This window comes from Semicossyphus pulcher, unplaced genomic scaffold (assembly GCF_022749685.1).
Source record: "Semicossyphus pulcher isolate SPU_LCO1_2020_fin unplaced genomic scaffold, fSemPul1.0.p SCAF_11, whole genome shotgun sequence".
NCBI classification, from domain to species: Eukaryota; Metazoa; Chordata; class Actinopteri; order Labriformes; family Labridae; genus Semicossyphus; species Semicossyphus pulcher.
In genome coordinates this window covers 29,760,776-29,782,531 of record NW_027211615.1, presented here as the reverse complement: position 1 = coordinate 29,782,531, position 21,756 = coordinate 29,760,776, and the positions used below count along the sequence as shown (strand labels likewise).

General features: G+C 44.1%; 1 protein-coding gene across 2 annotated transcripts in view; it reads right to left on the bottom strand.

Moving 5' to 3' along the window:
* Window positions 1–21,756, bottom strand: part of vta1 (vesicle (multivesicular body) trafficking 1) — a 51,028-nt gene that overhangs the window by 16,693 nt on the left and 12,579 nt on the right. For both annotated transcript variants that reach the window (XM_069657697.1, XM_069657698.1), the window contains exons 2-5: window positions 20,402–20,496; window positions 14,710–14,837; window positions 11,136–11,211; window positions 6,570–6,684 (exon numbers count right to left, since the gene is read on the bottom strand). In XM_069657697.1, coding sequence (XP_069513798.1) covers window positions 6,570–6,684; window positions 11,136–11,211; window positions 14,710–14,837; window positions 20,402–20,496 — 414 coding nt within the window. The remainder of the gene's footprint in view (window positions 1–6,569; window positions 6,685–11,135; window positions 11,212–14,709; window positions 14,838–20,401; window positions 20,497–21,756) is intronic.

The following is a 21,756-nucleotide window of genomic DNA, read 5'->3' as shown; positions in this document are numbered from 1 at the left end:
TTTGCTCATTACGTTGTTCGCTCGTAGATGATGTCATGAGTCTGATGGGGAGAAACGTATGGGAGGCCAAAATGAGTCTGTTTGAAATGTTCTCACATAAAAACTATAACAGCTAAAGCATTACGTTTTACCTTCTTTGGTGATGTCATTATGTTACTTTAGGTGTGGTGTAAAGCGGGCTGTGATCTGACCACTGGAGATGTTGTTTGCATGTTTTGCTCATTGTTGTTGCACCAAAACACAAAGACTAATTCCTTGTATGTGTAAACCTACTGAGTTATAAACCTGATTCTGATGATCCTGTTTCAGTGGGAAAAAAATAGTTACAGCAAAACGTATATAATTTACAGAACCTTTAGCGCGGGTCAGATTTCAGGGATGTGAAACCAGCAAGATACTAATGTGTGCACGCATTTCTACTGCAGGTGAAACTCATTAAACATGTTTCACCCTGAACATAAAACATTTAATATTGAAAAAACTGTTCAGAGTTCAAATCAGGGTGAAGAAAGACTTGGTGTGTTTATGAAGCAAAATGAATAAATTTTGTATTTTTATATTCATGACACTTTTCTAACTTTAATCAACCATCGTGTTCGACTGACTTACATAACCTTTAAGCTTGGGTTGTACAGATTCAAGGGGAGTTATTGGAAACAGTCATAGAAAAGACTAAAATACCAGAGACTGCACTGGAGCTGTAAGGGTTAATTCATCCAGATGTAAAGCAGCTGGTTAACAGATGTTTTCATTCTGTGTGCATCTGAAACTCTCCTCCTCTGCACTCGGTGACATGTCGATCTGTATAAGACTGTTTAACGCCCTGCTGGAGCGTGTGATGGGGAGGCTGGTCGCAGATTCTTGCTGGTTGGTTTCTTGCTGAACCAACCGAACACAAAGTGTCTCGTGGGTTTTTAAATTAAGCAGACACTTTTGCTAGCTGGGACTTAAAAACTGTACTTCCTGTCTCCTGAAGAAGACATCCTTGTTCACAGCAGCAGGAGGATGATTCACTGTATTCTGCTGCTGCACACTGAGCTGCTCCACTGGGGCCATTACTGTGTGAGTGTGTTGCCAAAGGGCACTTTTGACAATGACTGAGCTCTGCATCGCTCTGCTTCCAGTCAGTCAGACAGTCTGTGTCTGTCAGGAGGGATCCAGCTGCTCTTACAGTGCTTTAAGCTGGAAATGGTCCCAGTGTAACGGGGACATTCTGCTCAGTTTTCCATGGCTCTGGGTTAGCTCACATTCAATTTGCACTTTGAATACATTTTTCCACTGCAGCCTGAGAGCAGGGGATGACTGCTGACCTGAGCTGTGGTGGTCCTGCTTCATATTCGCCAACCTGTGACGCCCTCCCCAAAACACCACCCAACTGATGGCGCAACATGTGACAAAAGGAAATCTGCTTGTGTTCATCCCTCACTTCATGTTTCCATTTGGGCCAAGTCACCAACCATGAACACAGCGGTCCACAGATGACTCATGAACAGCAGGAGGCTTTTATTGTGAAGAAGCCACAGGAAATAGCTGAGGAAAATATGCTGAGCTCCATCATTTACCTTTGCTGGAAATGTGGCATGAGGTCAATATTATGATGCCAGCTTCACATTCACATCCATCCATCCATCCATCCATCCATCCATACCGCTCATCCTGTTCAGGGTCACTGGAGCCTCTCCCAGCTGTAATTGGGCGAGAGGTGGGCTTACACCTGGACAGGTCACCAGTCAATCACAGGACTGACACATAGAGACAGACAACCTCTCACGCTCACATTCACACCTTCAGCTTCCAGCTTAGGTTCATAGGTGACTCTAAATTGCCCGGAGAACCTGGAGGGAACCCACGCATGCAAAAGGAGAACATACAAGCTCCACAAAGGCCCAGTACTTCCTAGGATTCAAACCAGGAACCTCCCTGCTGTGAGGCGACTCTCCTTCAGCAGTCAAAGCTCTTCTAACATTCATTTTAAAGCTGTCATCCTACACAGAGCAACACAGGAGCAACAGTATGCCAGGCTGTAAACTCTACAAACCACGAGATTTAACATGACCCGTCAGTGTTCATTGTTCAAGGTTTTCACTCGGAGCCCGATGTCAAACGATGCAGCCTCTGGGAGCGATGGCCAACTTTCAGACATTCTGGTGTAGCCAGCACTTAGTGATAAAGGACTTCTGGCCAAGACTTCCTATGTGCTGTATTGTTTACAGTCTGATGAGCAACATGAGAAGTGACAGTGTTTGAGTTTAGACACAACATCTAAGAGCAGATTGTTAGCTGCCCAGCAGATTATCATCAGGTCTGCTTTCTTTTTGTCGAGGTGTCTTACTTTCACCTTTCAGGCTTATATCAGCTGTTCCTGAGGAGACACTGAACGACTCCCTGCTCGTCTGAATTTATCTGACACTTGCAGACTTTACGTTTGCAGTGCAACCACATGTCCCGATCACTCATGCTGTCAGAACATTAAAAATAGACTATTCAATAATTGGGCAATTCCCCTCTCTGATTCTAGGTCTCCAATATGCAGCAGGACTGTGTTGGTGTTCTGGCTCTCCACAGGCCAGAAGTCCACTGTTCTTTTAATTTAGTCTCACTGTTCTGTCGGAGCGACCTCTGTCAGCTGGGTAACAGCAGGCGCTGCACACTGCAGTGATATGAAGCAGCTAAAGTGGGTTAATTAACCTCTGCCGAGCAGTATGACGGTGACGCACACACAAATATAGCAGTGGTACTTACAGAAAGAGCATTGTCTCTCAGCAGCTGTAGTCTGACTTTCCATTGGCTGGGAGAGGACGAGTTTAGCAAGAGGAAAGGAATGGAGGAAGGGAGGGAGGGAGGGAGGGAGGGACGGGGGAAAAACTTCCAATGCTGAGTTGTAAAAACATAAAGGATGAGTTCTGTGACCCGTCAGAGGGAAACGTACCAAAAGGGAAATCTCTCCAATATTGTTGAGCGAGAGACGCAAGTATCTGATCCATTCTGATTGACCGACCAGCAACAAACCTGTCTTTAGGGAGCACTACAGACTTCACATCCCTCCATCTTTAGACCTTCAGGCTGTTGACCGACATGAAGCATAATGTGGAAAACGTAAAACCCAAGGCCGGTTCCCAAATTCAGCTTTTGGCAACTCAATGCTCAATTCAGAGGTTTGAATATTCTTTCTTTCTTTGTCTGAAACCTAAAACTCCTTTATCCTACATGAGTTGCATGTCTTCCCTTTCCGCACAGCACTGTTATGTCTAATTAAAACATGGCAAACACATGTTTTAATCACTGGGTCGGGTTGTTTCGGAGAAAAACCAAGTGAATAATAAACCCAGAGGAGTCATTCTGAGACTGGATCTGTAGAGTTTAAACCCTGTCTAGAGTTTGATTAAGTCTTCTTGACTGATTTTTCCATTTGCCAACCTTAAGGAGGCAGACGCAGATATTTTAAATCTTCACTTTTAACCAGCTGCCTCTTAAAAGTTTCTCTACTTTAGTATCAATCATCTGGATCCCAAAGGGTCTAATAAGTCTTTGCAACGGGGAAAAACATTGTTTGAGCAGAAAGATGATCTCCACTTAGCACAATCATTTTGTGGCTACAGGATTTACAACAACAAGCACCAACTTTAAATGACGGTGTCAGAAAGGAACGCTCTCTGATGGACGGACAGATGTGTAACACACACACACAAAGAGACAAACACACGAGTGCTGAAACAATCCTGAAGCAGAGGAAAGAAACACACACAAACACACACACACGCTGGGTGGATGATATCAGCTGTGTGCTGGCAGTGATTAGCCATCAGTGGGAATAAGCTATCATGATGTCATCACTGACACACAGACCCTAATGCATCGTGGGAGAGGAGGAGAGAGATCAGAGTGTATTTGAGAGATGTACGCATGTTTACCCTACATGCATGTGCAGCTGTGAGTTCCTAGAAGTGATGTCACAAGCTCGCAGGTGATGTTCGGGTCAAACAGACACACGTACTGTATGTGGTGTCAGTGGGTGTGGTCGAACAGATGGCCTGTATTTAACGAGGACTTGGTCATCATCGGGTCAGTGACACGAAGAGTGTGTTTCGAGTTTCCTCTGGAGGCAGACAAACGCCTGAAGGCTCAGAGGGTTTCATGTCGACATGCGTTTCTGCTCGGCCCCGAGGACAACCTGACGCAATTTAAAGCTCTCAAAGTGTAATCTGAAAATGAGTCCAGATGCTGCAGGGTCCCATGTGAGCCAGTATACATTTTACTCTAAGCTGAGGTCACAGAAGTTCAAGAACAATCACGATAATCTTACAAATTAAGAGACAACAAGTTACGCTGAAGACAACTTAGGGAAGCTGTGATGAGCAGTGTGCACATTCCTGGAGCGACGCAGACACACACACAAGGAGGATTCATTGCTTCCAAACGTACAACAAGAGTAATAAAAAGCTACAACATAAAGAAAGCACAATGACACGTGGGATAGAGACAATTACTTGCATCATGCCCTTTGACCTTTGCAGTCAGTCTTCCGTTATGTGTGTGTTTATTAACAAAAGAATGAAGATGACAGATGGAAAAGGTCAGACGAGGTGTTCCTTGGTTATTTCATCTTCAAGAAGAAAAACACATCGGAGACTCTTTCAGCTGGCCTCTGACACCGAAGGCAGACATCAACCTAAATTACAACCCAAAAGACAAAAGCCGGTAAACTCTGAGAAAGACAATCAGGTGGACAGCTCCAACAGCAGACAACCACCACTTGGAGCTTCTAATCTTTTGCAAATCTCTTCTCTGCTACAATGTTGAACTATAAGAAACAGCCAAACAAAAGGTTCGTTCCCTGCCCTGCTTTTTCCCTCCACATGCTTCTCAGAATAAAATGAACTTTAAAGGCTCTAACAGCTATGTTGTTGTCTCATTCATTCAGTCAATCTGTTCAGGATCTAGTGGTGTTTTCCCGAGCTTTCTTTCTCCTAAAGGTTACGTTTTATGGTGGAAGCCTGGCATGAGAGGCCAGAGCTGTTCAATGTGAGAAAGGTCAGGGACTCGGAGCTGATCCGCGCTGGATACGACGAGAGCAGAGAACAATAAAATAAATATCAGCCGAGTCTCACGAACAGTAACACACATGGAGGTCAGCTTAATACATTCACACACACATACAGCGATGTGTGTGGCCCTGCTAACAAAGACCACAATACAAACAACAAATACAACACAAACAAACGTCACAACCAGAGGTTGCCTTAGACTTTCTCGCCGTCTTTCATTTTGACGGACAGGGTCGTATAAAGTCCATCATAATGCGAATATACCTGTTATTTTAAGTTTAATTCTTCTAATGATAACGAGCTCTGACCCATTTAATAGCATTTCATTTTATAAACAACTCGAACACAAATAACAGTTCATATGAAGAGTATTTTAAGTGCATGGAGAGAAACAGACACTTTTCATGTCAGCACCACACGAAGGATATTTTTCTTCACAACGCGACTTCCTCTGCTTGTTACTCACACAGGGACGCACAGCAGCGCTCCTCCTCATAAGGAAATATCAGTGTATTTGCTGACACAGTAAAATGAAGTTGTTTATGGGACAGGGGACTGAGGGACGCTCTTGTTTCCCTCATCTCCTCACATCATGATACTGCTTTCAGTTGGTGCCGATCTGCTGACCTCGGAAGACGTGGAAAAGCTTATCGCTGCCTCCACACACACCTGCTTCACCTCAGGGAGATTCCTGCTCCAGGTATGCAAGAGCCAAAAACTGCAGCCAACACAAAGCTCTCCACACTGCACGCTCATTCTAATGCACACTCTCTAATACAGGCAAAAACACACACACACAAGGTAAATGTATTATAATCATAAAACATAACTCCCAGTGGCCCAACAACCATGCCCACAGATATTAATACAGTGTCCAGTGTCCATTATGCACGCACTGGAGAATACAGCCATGTGATCCAGCAGCAACAATAAGTAAACATTTAAGCCGACCCTTCTTTGATGGTCAGCACACAGAACTTTAATAAGATCCAAATACCACGACTCCACGACTCAACCAAATACCACGACTCCACGACACAAGCAAATACCACGACTCCACGACACAAGCAAATACCATGACACAACCAAATACCACGACTCCACGACACAACCAAATACCACGACACAACCAAATACCACGACTCCACCAAATACCACGACTCCACCAAATACCACGACTCCACGACTCAACCAAAAACCACGACTCCACCAAATACCACGACTCCATGACACAACCAAATACCACGACTCCATGACACAACCAAATACCACGACTCAACCAAATACCACGACACAGAAGCACAAACCTATATTTGACAGAAGAACACTTTACGTGACTAATCTTCTCTCGGCACACTTCTAATCTCCCACAGCCTCTGGTTTTGAACCGTTGGGCTTTCCTGTAACAATCCTAGACTTGATAAGACACAAAATACAGACTCAAGGGTCATTCACACACACCTGGACAAAGATAAAACCATGCAAACAACAAACGTGTTCCAGTGCCATATCAGTGTGTCCCACCTGCTTCCCCATCCTCGTCCATGGCGATGGGCCCGGCCTGAGGCGTCTCTCCGTTCTTCAGACAGTTGTGTATGTAGGTGGCCTTCCAGCGGGCGTACTTCCTGTGCTGGATGTTCTGGTAGAGGTGGAATAAGTGGGTAGAGAGACAGAAAATGGGTTATTAGTCGCATAATTAGGGAGTTTGCAGTGAGTAGGGGTAATGAAATGTAGGTGACGTGATAGGTTGTAAGGAATGGGCAGTGATTGGAAAGTGTATCTAGGAAGCACAACAAACAGTGGGGATGGTTAATGGTACATGCAAGGGGTATGTAAGGGTAAGGTAAGGGGCAGCTGATAGCGTGCTGGTGATTTTGGCTTCTGTGATATGCAGTGGAGCAACGGGGCTTCCTGTACATGTAACACTGGCTGGCACAGCTCCTGTAGACCAATATTTTGGGCCAACTGTTGAAAAGGTCATGGTCATTTGTTGACGGCATTAAAGGGTGGGCGCTTGTTGGGAACAGGGGTTGAAAAGGAAAGGGTTTGGTTAAGGTTGGTAGGGGGTCAGGGAAGAGGCCAGAGAGTAAAGGTAACTGGGGCTATGGTTAGAAGTGGACAGTAAGTAGAGATAGAAGAGGGTTAACTAGGGTGAGGGTACGTTAGAGTGGTTTGTGGAGGCAGGATGTTTGAAAGGTGAAAAACGCTGTAGAGGAAGAAAGAGGCGAGGGCAGCAGATTTACACTGAGCTGATAAGACTGAATGGAGGAATCCCTGCTTCGACCAGATAAGTGCCCTGTTTTCAGCAGCAGCTCAGAAACAATGGCATACTGGAGTACTGAGGTCTTTTCTGGGGTAAGACTGTGTTTGTTTAGTCTCAGCCTCACCATTAAAAAGAGTGACTAATGGAGGTCAGTTCTAATCACTGGAATAACACTGCTGTGATATCATTATTACAGATACTTTACCGTCTACATTATACAATTTCACAAGAAAGGTGACTCACTGTGAAGCTATTTCATGACAAAGTAGAACATGAATTCTCACAGGACAGGGAGGTAGTGGTGTCCCAAGCTGTGAACAGTGGATGATGGATTGTTTAGTCCAGATCTTTTTTTTATTTAGATTTTGGGGTAAACTGTAAAAATGGCCTCTTGAACACCAAGAGCATTACATCTGCACGACGTCAATCTGGAAGTTCATTAAAATGTTAAATTGAGTATACAAGCCTCTCTTTACTCGGCACGCTTTACTGTTAATATTGTTAACTTGGGATTTATCCAGAGGTGAACAAAGCTTGGTGGATTTCATTGCCTCCTCCTGAGCTGTGTCTGATGAACTCTCCTGCTGCTTCCAGCTCCTTCAGGCTGACCAGTGCCCAGTGTGATGAGCTGTTAGCTCGGATCAGTACCAGGATTTCTCTGATGGACACCAACTACCGGCGTTCTGTTTCAACTGAGGAGCGCCTGTCGTCTGTCTCCGCTGAGTGGCAGTTTCACTGTATCTAGCAAGTCACACGTGGGCTGAGATCTGTCTCACTACAGCGCTATGAAGCCAAAATAATCAGATGTTACTTAATGACAATAAACAGGCTGACAGGAAGCTGAAAAAACTGCATCATGATGCAGATTGATAAAAAGTCCTGATCCAAATAAACAAATAAAATAAACATTTCAGTTGTAATCTCAACCAGAACTGAAGCAAAGGTCACGCAGCAATATGGAACCAACCGGGCCACCAACAGTTTAGATTATGATCGCTTGAATAACTGTTTTAAAAAGAGTTCTGGTGGAAATATTAAACGTGACGTTTTACAGTGTAAAATAATGTCTTGGTAACTTTGTACTGCAACGTCTTGTTATTCATCTGCTGGTATTCTTACTAATCTGCAAGTGGTTGCAACTTTTAGGCCGTATGCAGTTCACCGCCATCTGACCTTTGCTCAGGTTGTTTACAGTCTCCTGTAAAGAGCCATGCGTCAAGTCCAACACAAATACCTATTCTCTGTAGCCTGAACACATGATAAAGTTCTGAATGCTGGACATTTAGCCTGAGACTGCCCCTGTCAGGGACCACTGACTCATGGTGGGGAGTGATAATCCCAATTGTAGCAGTAAGACAGATGGTTCACGCTGCCTTTGTCTGCAGTGATTCAGAGCTGTGACAGCCTGGGTGAACAATACATAAATATATGGCTTAGTGCCCGCACACAGTGTCGATAACATTTGACTGTGACCAACACTGAGAATCTCACCAGGGCAGGATTAAGAGCATTGAAAGGGAACTTGAACCACCGAACCACTGACATGGTAATACCAGGTTTCATTCAGAAAGGTAACAAGGCTTGTAATATTTCATCTTTACCAAGGCTCTGGGGATACGATTCAATATATTATGATTGCCTGTAAGAAATGAGATATGGAAGTATAAATATAAGAACCCTTGCTTTGTGATTTTGGTTTTAGTTTGACATCATGGTTGTCGCCATCTTGTTTTATGGATCCAGAAGTGACCATATTTGAACAACAGCATTGTTATGTTTCTATCCTGCTTGGCAGGTCGTCTTGATAGTGACTTGTCAATCACAGGTAGCCCCGCCTTAAACCCTCCCCTGCTGTATGGTCTCTGTGACTCTAAATGGGAGCATCGTTTACTAAATAAACATCATGCTGTTTTGAAGAAATCTTGAAACTAACAAATCCGACCATAACTTCATTTAGAATATATTGCTCCTTCTCTGAGCTCTAAGACCCTCTCAGCACCGTCTGCAGCACATGCAGCAGAGCAGCACAGCAGAGCAGCACAGCTGAGCAGCACAGCAGAGCAGACGCTGGTCTGAAATGGCCGACACAGTGTAGTGTGGTGTGGTGAAATGTTTTTTAATTAAGTTATTTGTTTAAGAGAGCTGCTCTCTGGGTACCATGTGTTGGCCATATTAGTGCAAAATTGGTGCCCAGTCCACATAGAAAAAAGTCCATTTTGTGAACGTGAACTTGAACATTTACGATCATAAAATGCAAATATATGTGACTACGAGGTCTGTATTGATAATAGTAGGATCAATAGCATTTTAACGGCTTCAAATAAATCCCTGTTTTTTCCCCTCTCTCCACAGGAAGGTCAGAGGTCAGAGGGTAGGGAACTAGTAGGATTCAGTTTCTGGCTCAAAGATTTAAAGCTGGTTTCTTCTCCTCTCTCCTCGTGAAACCACTGTGCTGTCCAGAAGGCATGACGGAGAATAACGGCTCCTGATGGGCGACAGTGTTACGCAACACTCTGCCAACCCGCCTGATCACTGACTGCTCTCAGCTCGGCCCAGACGCTGCTGAAAACCTCTTTTTACTGCCTGAAACTCAATCACTGCTGACTGTCTGCAGCGCTCTCACCACAGGCCACTCTGAGGGCTCATTGTGTGACGGCCGACTCAGTGTGTGTGTGTGTGTGTGTGTGTGTGTGTGTGTGTGTGTGTGTGTGTGTGTGTGTGTGTGTGTGTCCATCAGGCTGCACTCAGGGCAACAGCTAACTGTAAGTGTCCTGTTGATGTTTTAATGGCCGCAGGGTGACTTGGACACAATGTAGGAAAAGACCTGCAGAGTGTCACACGTTTATATCGAGACGAAAGCGTGTGTGTGTGCGTGTGTGCGTGTGTGCGTGTGTGGGGTACAACCTCCAAAAGGACACATTACTTGCTGCTGTAAAACTTCAAACTAACTTCAGTCCCTCCTCTTGTTTCTTGAAGCTTGTTCAGGTAACTTTATCTGATGTGGCACAAACGTGTATCAAACGATTGATCACTTTTTAAAGTCCAGCCAGTGTTTCTAACTCTGCGTGTCTATAAGTGGCGTTTGTAAATCGTTATTGAAGCATAATGACGTCTTCATTGTGAGACAGACATTCAAACAGCAGTCTTCATGTTGTGTTCAGGCCGTATGCAAACGTTTGTGCATCGAGTCACATTCAGCAACCTCAGCCTGATGTGTTTGGTATCTTTGGAAAGGTTTGGATCTCCACGAGAAGTAAAGTTGTGTTGGTTTGAACAAAGTTTGGCTGCACAGCAGGAGTTTGTCCCGACGGACTGCAGCAGACAGTGATTCAAACAACAAACAGAGAACTGGATCCAACCACATTTTATCCACAGACATCTTATTTTATCAATTGATATATTTAGTGTTGACAAAACTACAAGTGCATGAGAAGCACCTGAATGCACCTGGGGATGATTTGATTAAAAGATCCAGTAAAACCAACAGTGTCCTTTACACATCATCTAACGCCCTGCCCTCTCCATGCTACTCAAAGTTATCTGTTTATGTGCTCTTGTTGTATTTGGGGTTTAATTATTAATCAGTTAAAGGAGAAGTGTAAGATATTGTTGCTTTGAGGTTGCAGATGCAACACAACTCCCTTCCAAGTGTGTAGGAGAACCTTTGATGGCTTTGATGGGCCTCTGTAACAAACACACATTATTAAGGTTATATTGTATTTCTACAGACGGATCCTCCTTTATCCTACACACACTGGACCTTTAAGAGAGTTTGCAACAGTTTGCAGGGATCAAACTTGTGTTTCCTAACATGGTCTTTATCTTACCTCCTCTGACAGCTCCCCGAACACAGACAGGACCTCCAGCAGCAGACTGGCTGAGTAGAAAGACTTGATCATGTTCCTGGAGAAAGAAAGGAGCCAGGAGGAGGAGGAAGGATGCGAAGAAGGAAGGTCAAAGGATAGAAAAGAAGTCAGGAGGGGGGAAAGAAACATGCAAAACTGTTAGCTCAAAGTTTCATTCATGATGCAATAGTAGGTGTCACCAGCAAGTGATTCAATAGATGTGTTGAAACACAGGAGTTGTTGATGTTATGCTCAGGTTTCTTTGGTTTCAAAGCGGACAAACTGAGCAGCCACAACCCGGATTTACCGGCACTTGGTTAGAGCTGATTTCCGAACATGACACACACAGTTAGACAACACACACAGTCAAGGTAAGGAACATGAATGGGCTCCTTGTAGCGCAGTGTATGAGCTACTGATCAGAGGACATGTTGGAGGAAGTTTCAGAGTCTGTAAACATTCAGCTCCACATGTGTTTTCCATGTAGTGTCTACGCCTACGTGTCGTGTACTTGTTTGTATTTACATGTGTGTTTATCATGTTTGTGCCTGTGCTGTAGTGTGTGTGTGTATCCGGTGCTGACATAACACACATGTCCGAGGCCTGGCTCCTGTTGGCGCAGACCGCTGCTGCTCGTAAAGCGGCAGGCTGTTTGTGTTCCCCCTTCAGAGGAACAGAAACATGACCCAGTCCTCCCTCATATACCTGATGGACACAGAGAGCTTCAGAGACGTTTATTTACACCACAAACACGTCCAGAGAACCTGACGCCTGCATCCATTCATCCTCCACAACCTGCTGCTCTCTCTCACCGACAGGCAGGGAAACCCACTTCCCTGTTGTGGCGTTCTGTTTATCCCCAAGGAAAGTTTACGGTGTCGCTTCAGGAGTTCACGAAGAAGAAACATGACTGCAGCTAAAATCCTCAAGTTCCCTTCAAACCGGGCAAACGATTGTTACTCTGTTTGCTTTGTGTTTGTTCTGTTTAAGGGGAATTTGGTATTTAAACCTCTAACAAACTAACAGATTTGGAGGGTCTCCAGTAGATGTGTTCATCCTGCAGCAGGCTGTAATGGCTGCAACATAATCCTTGACATCCTTGCCTAGTCCCCCTGTGCAGTGTGAAGCTTTGTGATGTAGTCCATTAGTGGTGACGGAGGCTGAAGGTGCAGTGTGCAGAGTCTTGGTCCAGTTAATAAATGATTCCCCAAAGCCACATTTTTGTAACGTGGTGAAGAGAAATTTCCAGTTTACCCAGTGGAAAGCTTGTTCTGCTCTGATGGCGTCTTCCTGTTGTAATGATGAATAATGGATTACACTGAATCGTCTGCGTGTCATTGGATGCTTGTCTACCTTTGATGAAGCCGGTGTGATCGGGGTGAGTTATGTAAGGAGTGACTGTTTCTATCCTGTGAGCGAGTTTTATGTCTACACTGATTAAAGAGATGGGACGGTAATGTGTCGGCACGGTTGGATCTTTGCTGGGTTTTGGGAGGAGTGAAGTTACGGCCGTGTTCATGTGTGCTGGAAGTCGTGATTTTGTTTTATTTCAGTTATTGCTCTGATTTGCTTTGAGTTATTATTCTGTAGCAGTGTTTGCCGCGGGACGGTGGGAGCATCAGACAATTACTGCAACATGTTGAGTAGTGACTGTGAAACCCGTTTAATAAGCAGGAGAGATATGGTGGCATGTTGCCAATTAAGGCTTCATAAATAAATAAAAAACAATGCCTGTCACATCTTACTGTTACAGGTGCCCAACCAACCTTTTCATAGAAAATGCAATAATGAGTCTCACAGCTGCTGGCTGAAGAAATCTACTAGGGCGATCATTCAGGGCATAACTAACCCGTTTACTCACACTGAGCTTTTAATGTGTTCTCTGCACCAACAGGATCTGCAGCGTTTACACTGTACGCATCAACGCAGCGGCCACGACCTTTCGCCCCCACTACAAGTCAAAACAAAACCCCATCAGCTCAAGTTTACAGTTTTAACCTAAATCACTACGAGCTAAAGAAACTGAGACCGTGAATCAAACTTTCTGACTTGACACAAACCCAACTGATCATCCAAGAGCCAGATCAGTGATCGTTCAGTTATCATGACTGCAGAGTCTGTATGACAGTATGAGTAGAGTATTAGAGGGAAACCTACAATTAAAGCAAGCTGTTTGTCCTGCCAGAGGTGAGTGCTAATGTTCTTCTTTGTATGTAAGGGAACCTTTGAAACCGCACCTTTTTTTAACCTAAATATGTGAAGATTCATATTCATATTTCTCCTGGAGTCAAAGGCACAACTATCCAATCTGGGGCTTTAAAGTGTGAACGCCACAGGTCAGCTTCGGATGGATTCGGACCTCCAGCTGAAGACAAATAGATCAAAGGAAAGGAGGGAAAGAAAGAGTTAAAGAAGGGATCTTGCTCGGTGGACTCGGTGTTACCATATGACACATAAAAATTCTTTCATTCCCAGATATTTCCTGTCAGGAAAAGACCTGTTAAAGTCTCCGCATACAGCGTCATATTCCAGATGATAAGTGGAAGGAAAGGAATGAGCAGGGGAGGAAAATTAAATTCCAGTACATTATCCATTATTTTCTTTCTGACCACTTTTCTGTGGAAGGGAGGTAATGAGTATGGAGAAAATAATCTTTACTCCACAGGTTAAACATCCTGTTTTTGGGATTAATGATTTAAACTACACCCAGTCCACAGGGAACACCCAACACAACACAACACACACTCACTGGCTGTTTCCTGACCTATATTAGCAGCAAAATGTTGGAAGGGAAAGTGACCTGCTGCTCCTGGAGCTGCCTGGAACTGCTTGCACAGATTGTGAAGCCCTCTGAGAGAAATATGGGACTATTTCCAGCTACAAAAAAATACCCAAGACCCAAGAGATTAGAGTAGCATGTTTTAACTCCCTCGACTGTCTGGGAAAGTCTGAGTAGAGACTGGCGGTGCCCGGTGGACAGACATGTTGTGTGTAACATACTAACATGGCTGGTTTGAGAGGGACTGGATGAAGCCCCTAGAAGGAGTTCATCCAGGTGTGACCCCTGTGAGAGGGCAAATGTACACTAACATTTCAAAATAAAATCAAGATGGCCGACTTCCTGTTTGGTTTTGGGCATGGCTCCAAGAGGCTTTTTTGTAGGTCTTGAGGTGAGTCATATGCCTACCAAATTTTGTACATTCACGTGACTCGTACTTCATATATTTCTTAAATGTCGTAGGGGCGACATATAACTATTTGCCACACCAATGGGTCAGACCTTTATCAACTCCTGATGGTTACGCAAAGTTTCCTGAGTTTTCGAGCTTTTTTAGCCGCTCAAAATCGGGATTTATTATAACGTGAAAAATGAATAATCATTCTTTTAGTTTCAACAAGGTCCTTGCACTGTCGATGCTGGGGACCTCGATGTTAGAATTAACAAGCTGACTCAGGTGAGCCTTTGAGAAATCTTACAGTGGACACGGAGCATGAACGTCTCCTTCACAGTCTGAAGTCATAAAATAACACATGGACCCTCAGATGTGCTCCTTACTTGTGGAACCGTCCCGCTCGGTCCTCGTTGTCGGCGTACAGGAACATCTTTAAGGCGTAGTTTTCGATGTGGGCGTTTCCCACCACCTCCTGACTGATGGAGTCGTTGTCGCTCAGCTCCTTCTTCATCTGGAACACAAAAACAAACCTTTATTTAAAAACACTCGCGTATATAAAGGTTCCTCTTTGTGAAGCTGCAGTGGCTCAGACTTTTATTGTGGACGGTGACATAAGCAGAATATCACACTAAGGTTGTTGACTACAGTGCTTGGGAAGATGCATGAGTGTGTGGAGGAGTTGTATTTTAAACCAGTTATACTTTAGAATCAACAGCTGAATAATAAAACATCCAGCCCAGAGCTAGACGTCTGATCTGTGAGCTTTGAAAGTGACAAACTTGTGATTGTACAGTTCAGTCATATAACTATAAATAAAGCACCCAGCCAGTCATTCTAAATTGCATTAGTCATGTTAGTAGGGCTGTCATGGTAACCGCATGAACGTTACATTATGCCAACCGTGGGGTTGACCCAGTGACCGTCATCACGTCATTATTATCTCCAATGGAAGCCCGTATATATTCATTATTTATCTGGTTGTCTGTGCAACAGAGCACTGTTTTTTTCTACTTCACTCAAACGCCACACGTCACATTTACAGGTCGCTATGGCGGCACGGAGAAAAACAGTCGCACCTGAAAGCTGACAGGTGTCAAGTTAGCCGAACAAAGCAGCAGGAGAAGCAGCAGTGAGACACTTCTCAGATGATCCCAACAGAGCGAGGTGAACAGTAGAGCTGAACCTCTGAACAAGACAGACGGTGAGAAGGATGCTACGCGTAGCAGCGGGAGAAGAAGGTAAACGATTAGCACCAATAGATGAACAGCAGGGGGGCGCCAGTGTTTTAAAGTCACAGCCCTACATGTTGGTTTGTCGAGGGATCATTTGTGTTTCTTCTTGTTGGTTAAGCACAACACGTGAATATTGGCCCTTCCAGATATGTCAGAAACAAACGCTATATTGTCTCTGTTCAAACATCACCTGGAGGCGCAGACAGCTTTACTGGATGAACGAGGGATTACGTTGCAGCCATTACAGCCTGTCGAGAAACTGCAATCTACTGGAGCAATTCCTCCACCTATAGGTCAAACATGGTGAATTAGGGCTGTGGTCTAAAGCTACAGAGTATCTCAGTCATGTTCAAACATTCCACCTCAAGCTGACACTCCCTCGCTTCAGTGGGCGCCATCTACAGCGCTTCCAAGTCTCTCCATTAGCCTTCACATTGCATTTCCTGTACCTCTAACTCCTCTCTTATATAAAACACCATGCTGCTCTCTCTCTGTCTCTCTCTCTCTCTCCCTCTCTCTCCCTCTCTCTCCCTCTCTCCCCCTCTCTCCCCCTCTCTCTCCCTCTCTCTCCCTCTCTCTCCCTCTCCCTCTGTGTCTCTCTGTGTCTCTCTCCATTACAGCGTTTCAGGTTTCTCATAAAGCCACTAAAGCAAACACGTTGGTTCCTTCCAGCAGGTGGACCCTGACCAGCCTGAATAGAAACTCTGTTCACTGACATAATCAAACCGTATGTGTGTGTGTGTGTGTGTGTGTGTGTGTGTGTGCGGAGTACAGGAATGTAAAACCACTGTGCTGAGAGCAGAATGAAAGAAGAACAACTGGTCAGGGAATAGAAAGAATCTGGGATCAAAGTAAACTTCTGTGAACACTTTCCTCTCAGGCTCGTTCCCACTCTGAGGTTTCCATTTGACCGTTCACCAGATTTAAAGTGAAACAGAAGGATGGTCGGGACTTTAGGAATGTAAAAGCTGCACACACTAAGTGTGGATTGGGACAGTTTCCATCAGAATCATGGGAACATCTCTCTGAGGGACTGAGGGACGGCATAAACATCTAAAGTCATAAAATGCATAATCCTGGTCCCCTTGATGTTTCTTTCATCTTGTTGCCTCATTTTTGGTCTTTCCTGCCTGTTTGTCTGCTGTATCGCTGATCTTACCAACCTCCTGAATTTCCTTTTAAATGTCCCTGAAAGTCATCCTCATCAGTATAGTTCTTTCCTCGAGAGACGGAGTCCAACATGAAGACATGTTTCTGCCAAAGGTCGAACAGTTAAGTGATTTATGTGCTTCCCTCTGAGCTCCTCACATGAGTGTGAAGTGGGTTATTCACACTTATGAATATGTAATAAAATGTTATGACCGGGCTGCTGTCAATCAACCTGATAAAAACACACCCACACATCCCTGACGAGGCTGTTCAGCTGAGTGGTTACACATATGTAACGTTGTGGAGACGTACTGTGTGTCAGGTGCTTTAATAAAAGTGTGTTTACATCATTTAGTATTTGTGAGACATTTAAAGGGGAGTTGTGTTTGTGGTGATCTGTGCCGAGCAAAGAGGCTTTATGTTACAGTACTTGTTCTCCCTTACACAGCATCTTATTACAATATGTCTTATTTGTTATGAAGTCTGTATTGAATGTGTTAACGTATTTACATGTTTTATGAAGCAGGAGTTATAAATACTTAAATATCCTTTATGTCTTAGTGTAGTATCGGACTGTTTTCTAGTTATACGTGGTTTGAAGTAAACGTACCTGTGTGCACAAATATTCACCTGGTAGATAATAAAGTATTGATTATTTTATCTTATCAAAGAAAAGGAATTTCACACTGAGGGGGGTATTTAACTGCAACTGCGTTTTTCATATATGACACAATTTGCAAATCTATTTTCCACAGCAGAAATAAGTTAGAGCCCCTCCAGGGAAAATCCAACAGGACATGTCAGGGACAGCAGCATCACCTCCACGGCACGTGTTCACATTGGCAGGTTTGAGACGTCACAAACCTAAGGAGCCAATCACGTTAACGGACGGGGCGACGCTATGCATATCATTATGTGTAACCTATGGCAACCACTTCGGCGGTGCTCATGCCAGCTGTAACCGTCATCGTAATGTTTGCAATACTTATTTTTAATTATTAGTGTGCAAAATCACCTCTCAACATGTGCAATACTTCTCTTACATTAACACATCAGGCGGTCCATCCGTTCATTCATGCTGTACACTTGCTGACAGTTTGTCATTTGGTCCGTTGTGTATTATCTTATTCGGATACACTATTTACTTTTACTAGTTACTTATTTTTTATGCCCTTTATTATAATGTTGCACTCTGCACTTTGCAGCCGTGACACTGTGAATGACCCGCTGTGGGACGAAGAAACGATTATCTTATCTTAAACTCACCACTGAGTTGCCTCTAAACGATGTCAGAGACGCGTTTGGTTTTCGCGACGGATCAGGCGGTTGTAAATGTGCATAGTGGGCGGGGCGTATGCAGATTAGGGATTTTTAATAAGGGAGGAGGAGGAGGGGCCTTGGGAGGATTTTTACAAGATAATTAAAGAAAAATTAAGTATTTCAAGCAGAGCATTTTAAATGTCTTAAAACGTGAGTGGAGCTGCTCTTTAAGAAGTTAAAATAAGTAAGCACATTGACAGCATGACAACAGATTTCCGTAGCTGCTAAATGACGCTGTGATTGACGCTGTGATTGACAGGTAGTAGCTGGTGATGTCCCGCCTCCGTCCTGTTTCTGTAATAAAATCGTCTTTGTCTATCACCTTACTGAAACTCCAGGGCCCTATGTTTATAATACACCAACTGTCTAACTTAAAGTAACCATGAAATAATCTTTGTAATAAAATGTATCTCTTGTTTTTTTACTGTATTTAACATGTTAATATTTTAAAGCAGTTAAAAGTGCAGATATCATTGTGTATGAAAACACTGCTAAGTAATGAAGTCAGTGTAACATTCACTGTGACGGACATGAAGAATATTAATCTGTGGACTTCAGAGAGCAGAGTCACAGCTCCACATGAAAGCAGCGGATGTGAGTCCTGCAGGGACAAACATCCTGACTGAGTGACAGTAATGACCATCCCTGGAGCCTCTGTAAAGCCTGGCTCCAAGGTACTGTGTGAGAGTGTGTGTGTGTGTGTGTGTGTGTGTGTGTGTGTGTGCGTGTGTGTGTGTGTGTGTGTTTGCATGTTTGCATCCTTGTCCACTGCCTCCTTTAATTGGCTCTGAGAGATCAATAAAGCATTGCTGCAGGGTTTCCCACCTCCTCCCCCTCGTGTCTCCTCCTCCCTTTAACCCTTTGAAAACGGACATCCTGCTGACGTGTGTCACATCATCCTCTTTAAATCCATCTAAAATAAAAGTATCATAGCTACAGCCTTCATTCTTTTTGTCTTCTGTCTCTCACATCATCATAGATTCAACCTTTGATGACATCATTACATTACGTCCCTTGTGTTAAATAGCTGCAGCAGTCCAGTTTGTCTCTGCAGCTCCATCACCTCCCTCTGCTCCTCTCCGTCTCCCTGGATAAAAGGCTCGTTTGTTTGACCCCCACTGGGACACCAGGAGCATGTTTACCTCCCCTCCTCTCATCTCACCTCCTCCCTCCTTCATAACAACTCTGTAAAATCTAATTAGCTCGGCCTCTGTTGACGACCGGACAGCAGCCTCCCTTATGTAAGCAGTAGAAAGCTCGACCGTGGCCCTGTGACAAGCTTCATCCTTAAATGTACATGAAAGGATGGAGAACAAACGGAAACGTTCTCTCTGAAATTCATGAGAAATGTCTAAATAAACCATCTGAAACAACCAAATACCTTATAAGGTTTAAATGTTTCTGGCATCGTGGGATTTTTTACATATGAATGTGTTAACTTTTGCTCTTGGAAACATGCTGCACATTCTTCTACAAACTTTACAGCTCGTTTCATAAACCAAATATAGACTGTATATTGAGCATTCTATGATATTCACACTGTTTATTTAGGTTACTGCTGCTTACTTTACAGAAGCCCTAAGCAGACATCCATTACAGAGCAGGATGCCACGCTGCCTTCGGCCACACTAGTGAGGCAAGTTAAGCCTGTTTCTGTGTTTGTTTGAGGGGATACGAGTTATGATCATCTGACGTTACGCTGGTGCAGCGTTGTTACCTCGAGAGAAATAAGTCCAGATCTCCAGAAAACAACTGAAATTACTTATCACGGGAAAACAGAGTGATTAAAAATGTGACATTGTGTTTAACATTTCTTACAAACCAGCTGTTTTCAGCTTGAGTGAACACGCCAGTTAAAACACAATTTTTACTTTTTCCATTCACTCTTTCACAGGGAGCCCCAGCCGGGACGTCTACACCTCACTACACTACAACCGGCTAAAATGTTGTTTTTAATTCTGATAATCACTTCATCTATTTTAGTCGCCTTTTAAACGTCTTTCGATGCTCACCGGGTTATATTAAAATGCTCTTATGTTACATGGAAATATATAAAACACACTGTGATCTACAATGTTTTTTGTGAGGCAACTATCAGCAGTGACTTACACACCTGTGACGTATAAAGAGTTGAGTGGGTGGATGTTGGATGCACAAGCCTATCGGTCAAAACAAGGAAGTGATGAACATGAATGTGAAGTCCTTTCACTGAACATTTCATTTAACTGATACTTCAGCAAACTCCACCTCCTCCAGAAGATGGTAAAGGTTATCAGGATGTTCTGAGTTATTTCTATCCTAAGCACGTACGGAGACACTAAGAAGCATGAAATCCCACCCAGGGAGACCCAGTGCTGAGGAAGGTGTAACGTACCGACTCCAGCTGGTCCATGAGTTTGATGAGGAACTTTCTGCACTCTGGAGTTTTACTGTCCAGCTTCATGCCCGTCTGCATCGCATACAGCCGACCTGCAGGAGAGGGGGAGGGAGACCAAACATGTTTTAACTGCTCAGTAACAGGCCCATCGCTGCACAGACTCGTTCAGCGCTCCGGCCCAGTCGTAAGGAAGAGTCATTACACAAAAACTGGTGAATTTTTCATGACAGCTGCGGATGTTTCCCACCCCTCTGCAGCAGATCACACACAGAACAACGAGCAGGAGGAAGGATGATAAGATCACCACCTGAGCCACAAATCATACACAGATGACTCTTCCTCAGAACTCCAATACCCACAATCCCTCATCAGATCTGCAGTCAGACTCTTGGTTTAGCACCTTAGAGCGGCAGGGTTTACTGCCCAAACGCCCAGCCGTATGACTGACCTCTTTATCTCGCATGCTGTGCAACCACGAAGGCCAGGCTGCACAGAAACATGATTTACACACACAGCATGAACATCCACGGCTCCGTGTGGTAGAATAAACATCCAGTCGTACTAAATCAGTGTTTCAGCAGTACAGAGGCAGGTGAGTTTGAGTAAGCACAGGGTCATGTACGAAGCTGCCTGTACTGCAGGTAAACAAACACTTCAGCTCTCACCTCCATAATCCACCACAAGAGCCGTATGTGGTGTGTGTGTGTGTGTGTGTGTGTGTGTGTGTGTGTGTGTGTGTGTGTGTGTGTGTGTGACACACACTGAACAGGCAGTGTATAAACAAAGCTGAGTCAGCACTGCGCTCTCAGTGGGAGTCGAGGGAAGCCGTCTTAGATCTGATTTCCTCTGCAGTCAGAGAGGATGCTGGGAGGATCATCAGCTGACATGGCTGCTGATCAGATTCAGCTGGTTGTTTTTACAGCAGCAGGAGCAGCACGATCGGACAGACTGGACACGCACAGAGCAAGATGTCTGCTTGATGTGAATGAAGCAGAAGAGGTCATGAGATATAGGACCTAACCTTTTTAACAAGGTGGGGAAAGTGGGGTCAAACAGCTCGAAACTTTCATGTTTTTGGTCTCGATTAGTGCTGTACTGATTCGTCTATTAACAAAGAGAAGTTATTTATAAAGTCCTCCAAACGTATTGATCATGTGAGGCCTTTATCCAGCCAACACACTCAGAACTCACTGGCTCCAGTTTCTGAATGAATGTGAGGATTTGCTGCTTTTCTCTGTTTTATAGCACTGCCAGTTAAACATGTTGTTATACATCTCAGCAGATTTATGGAAGCTTCATCCTGACGGTGGTGGAATATTAAAATATCCTCGGATAGTTTATCATGTCTGTGA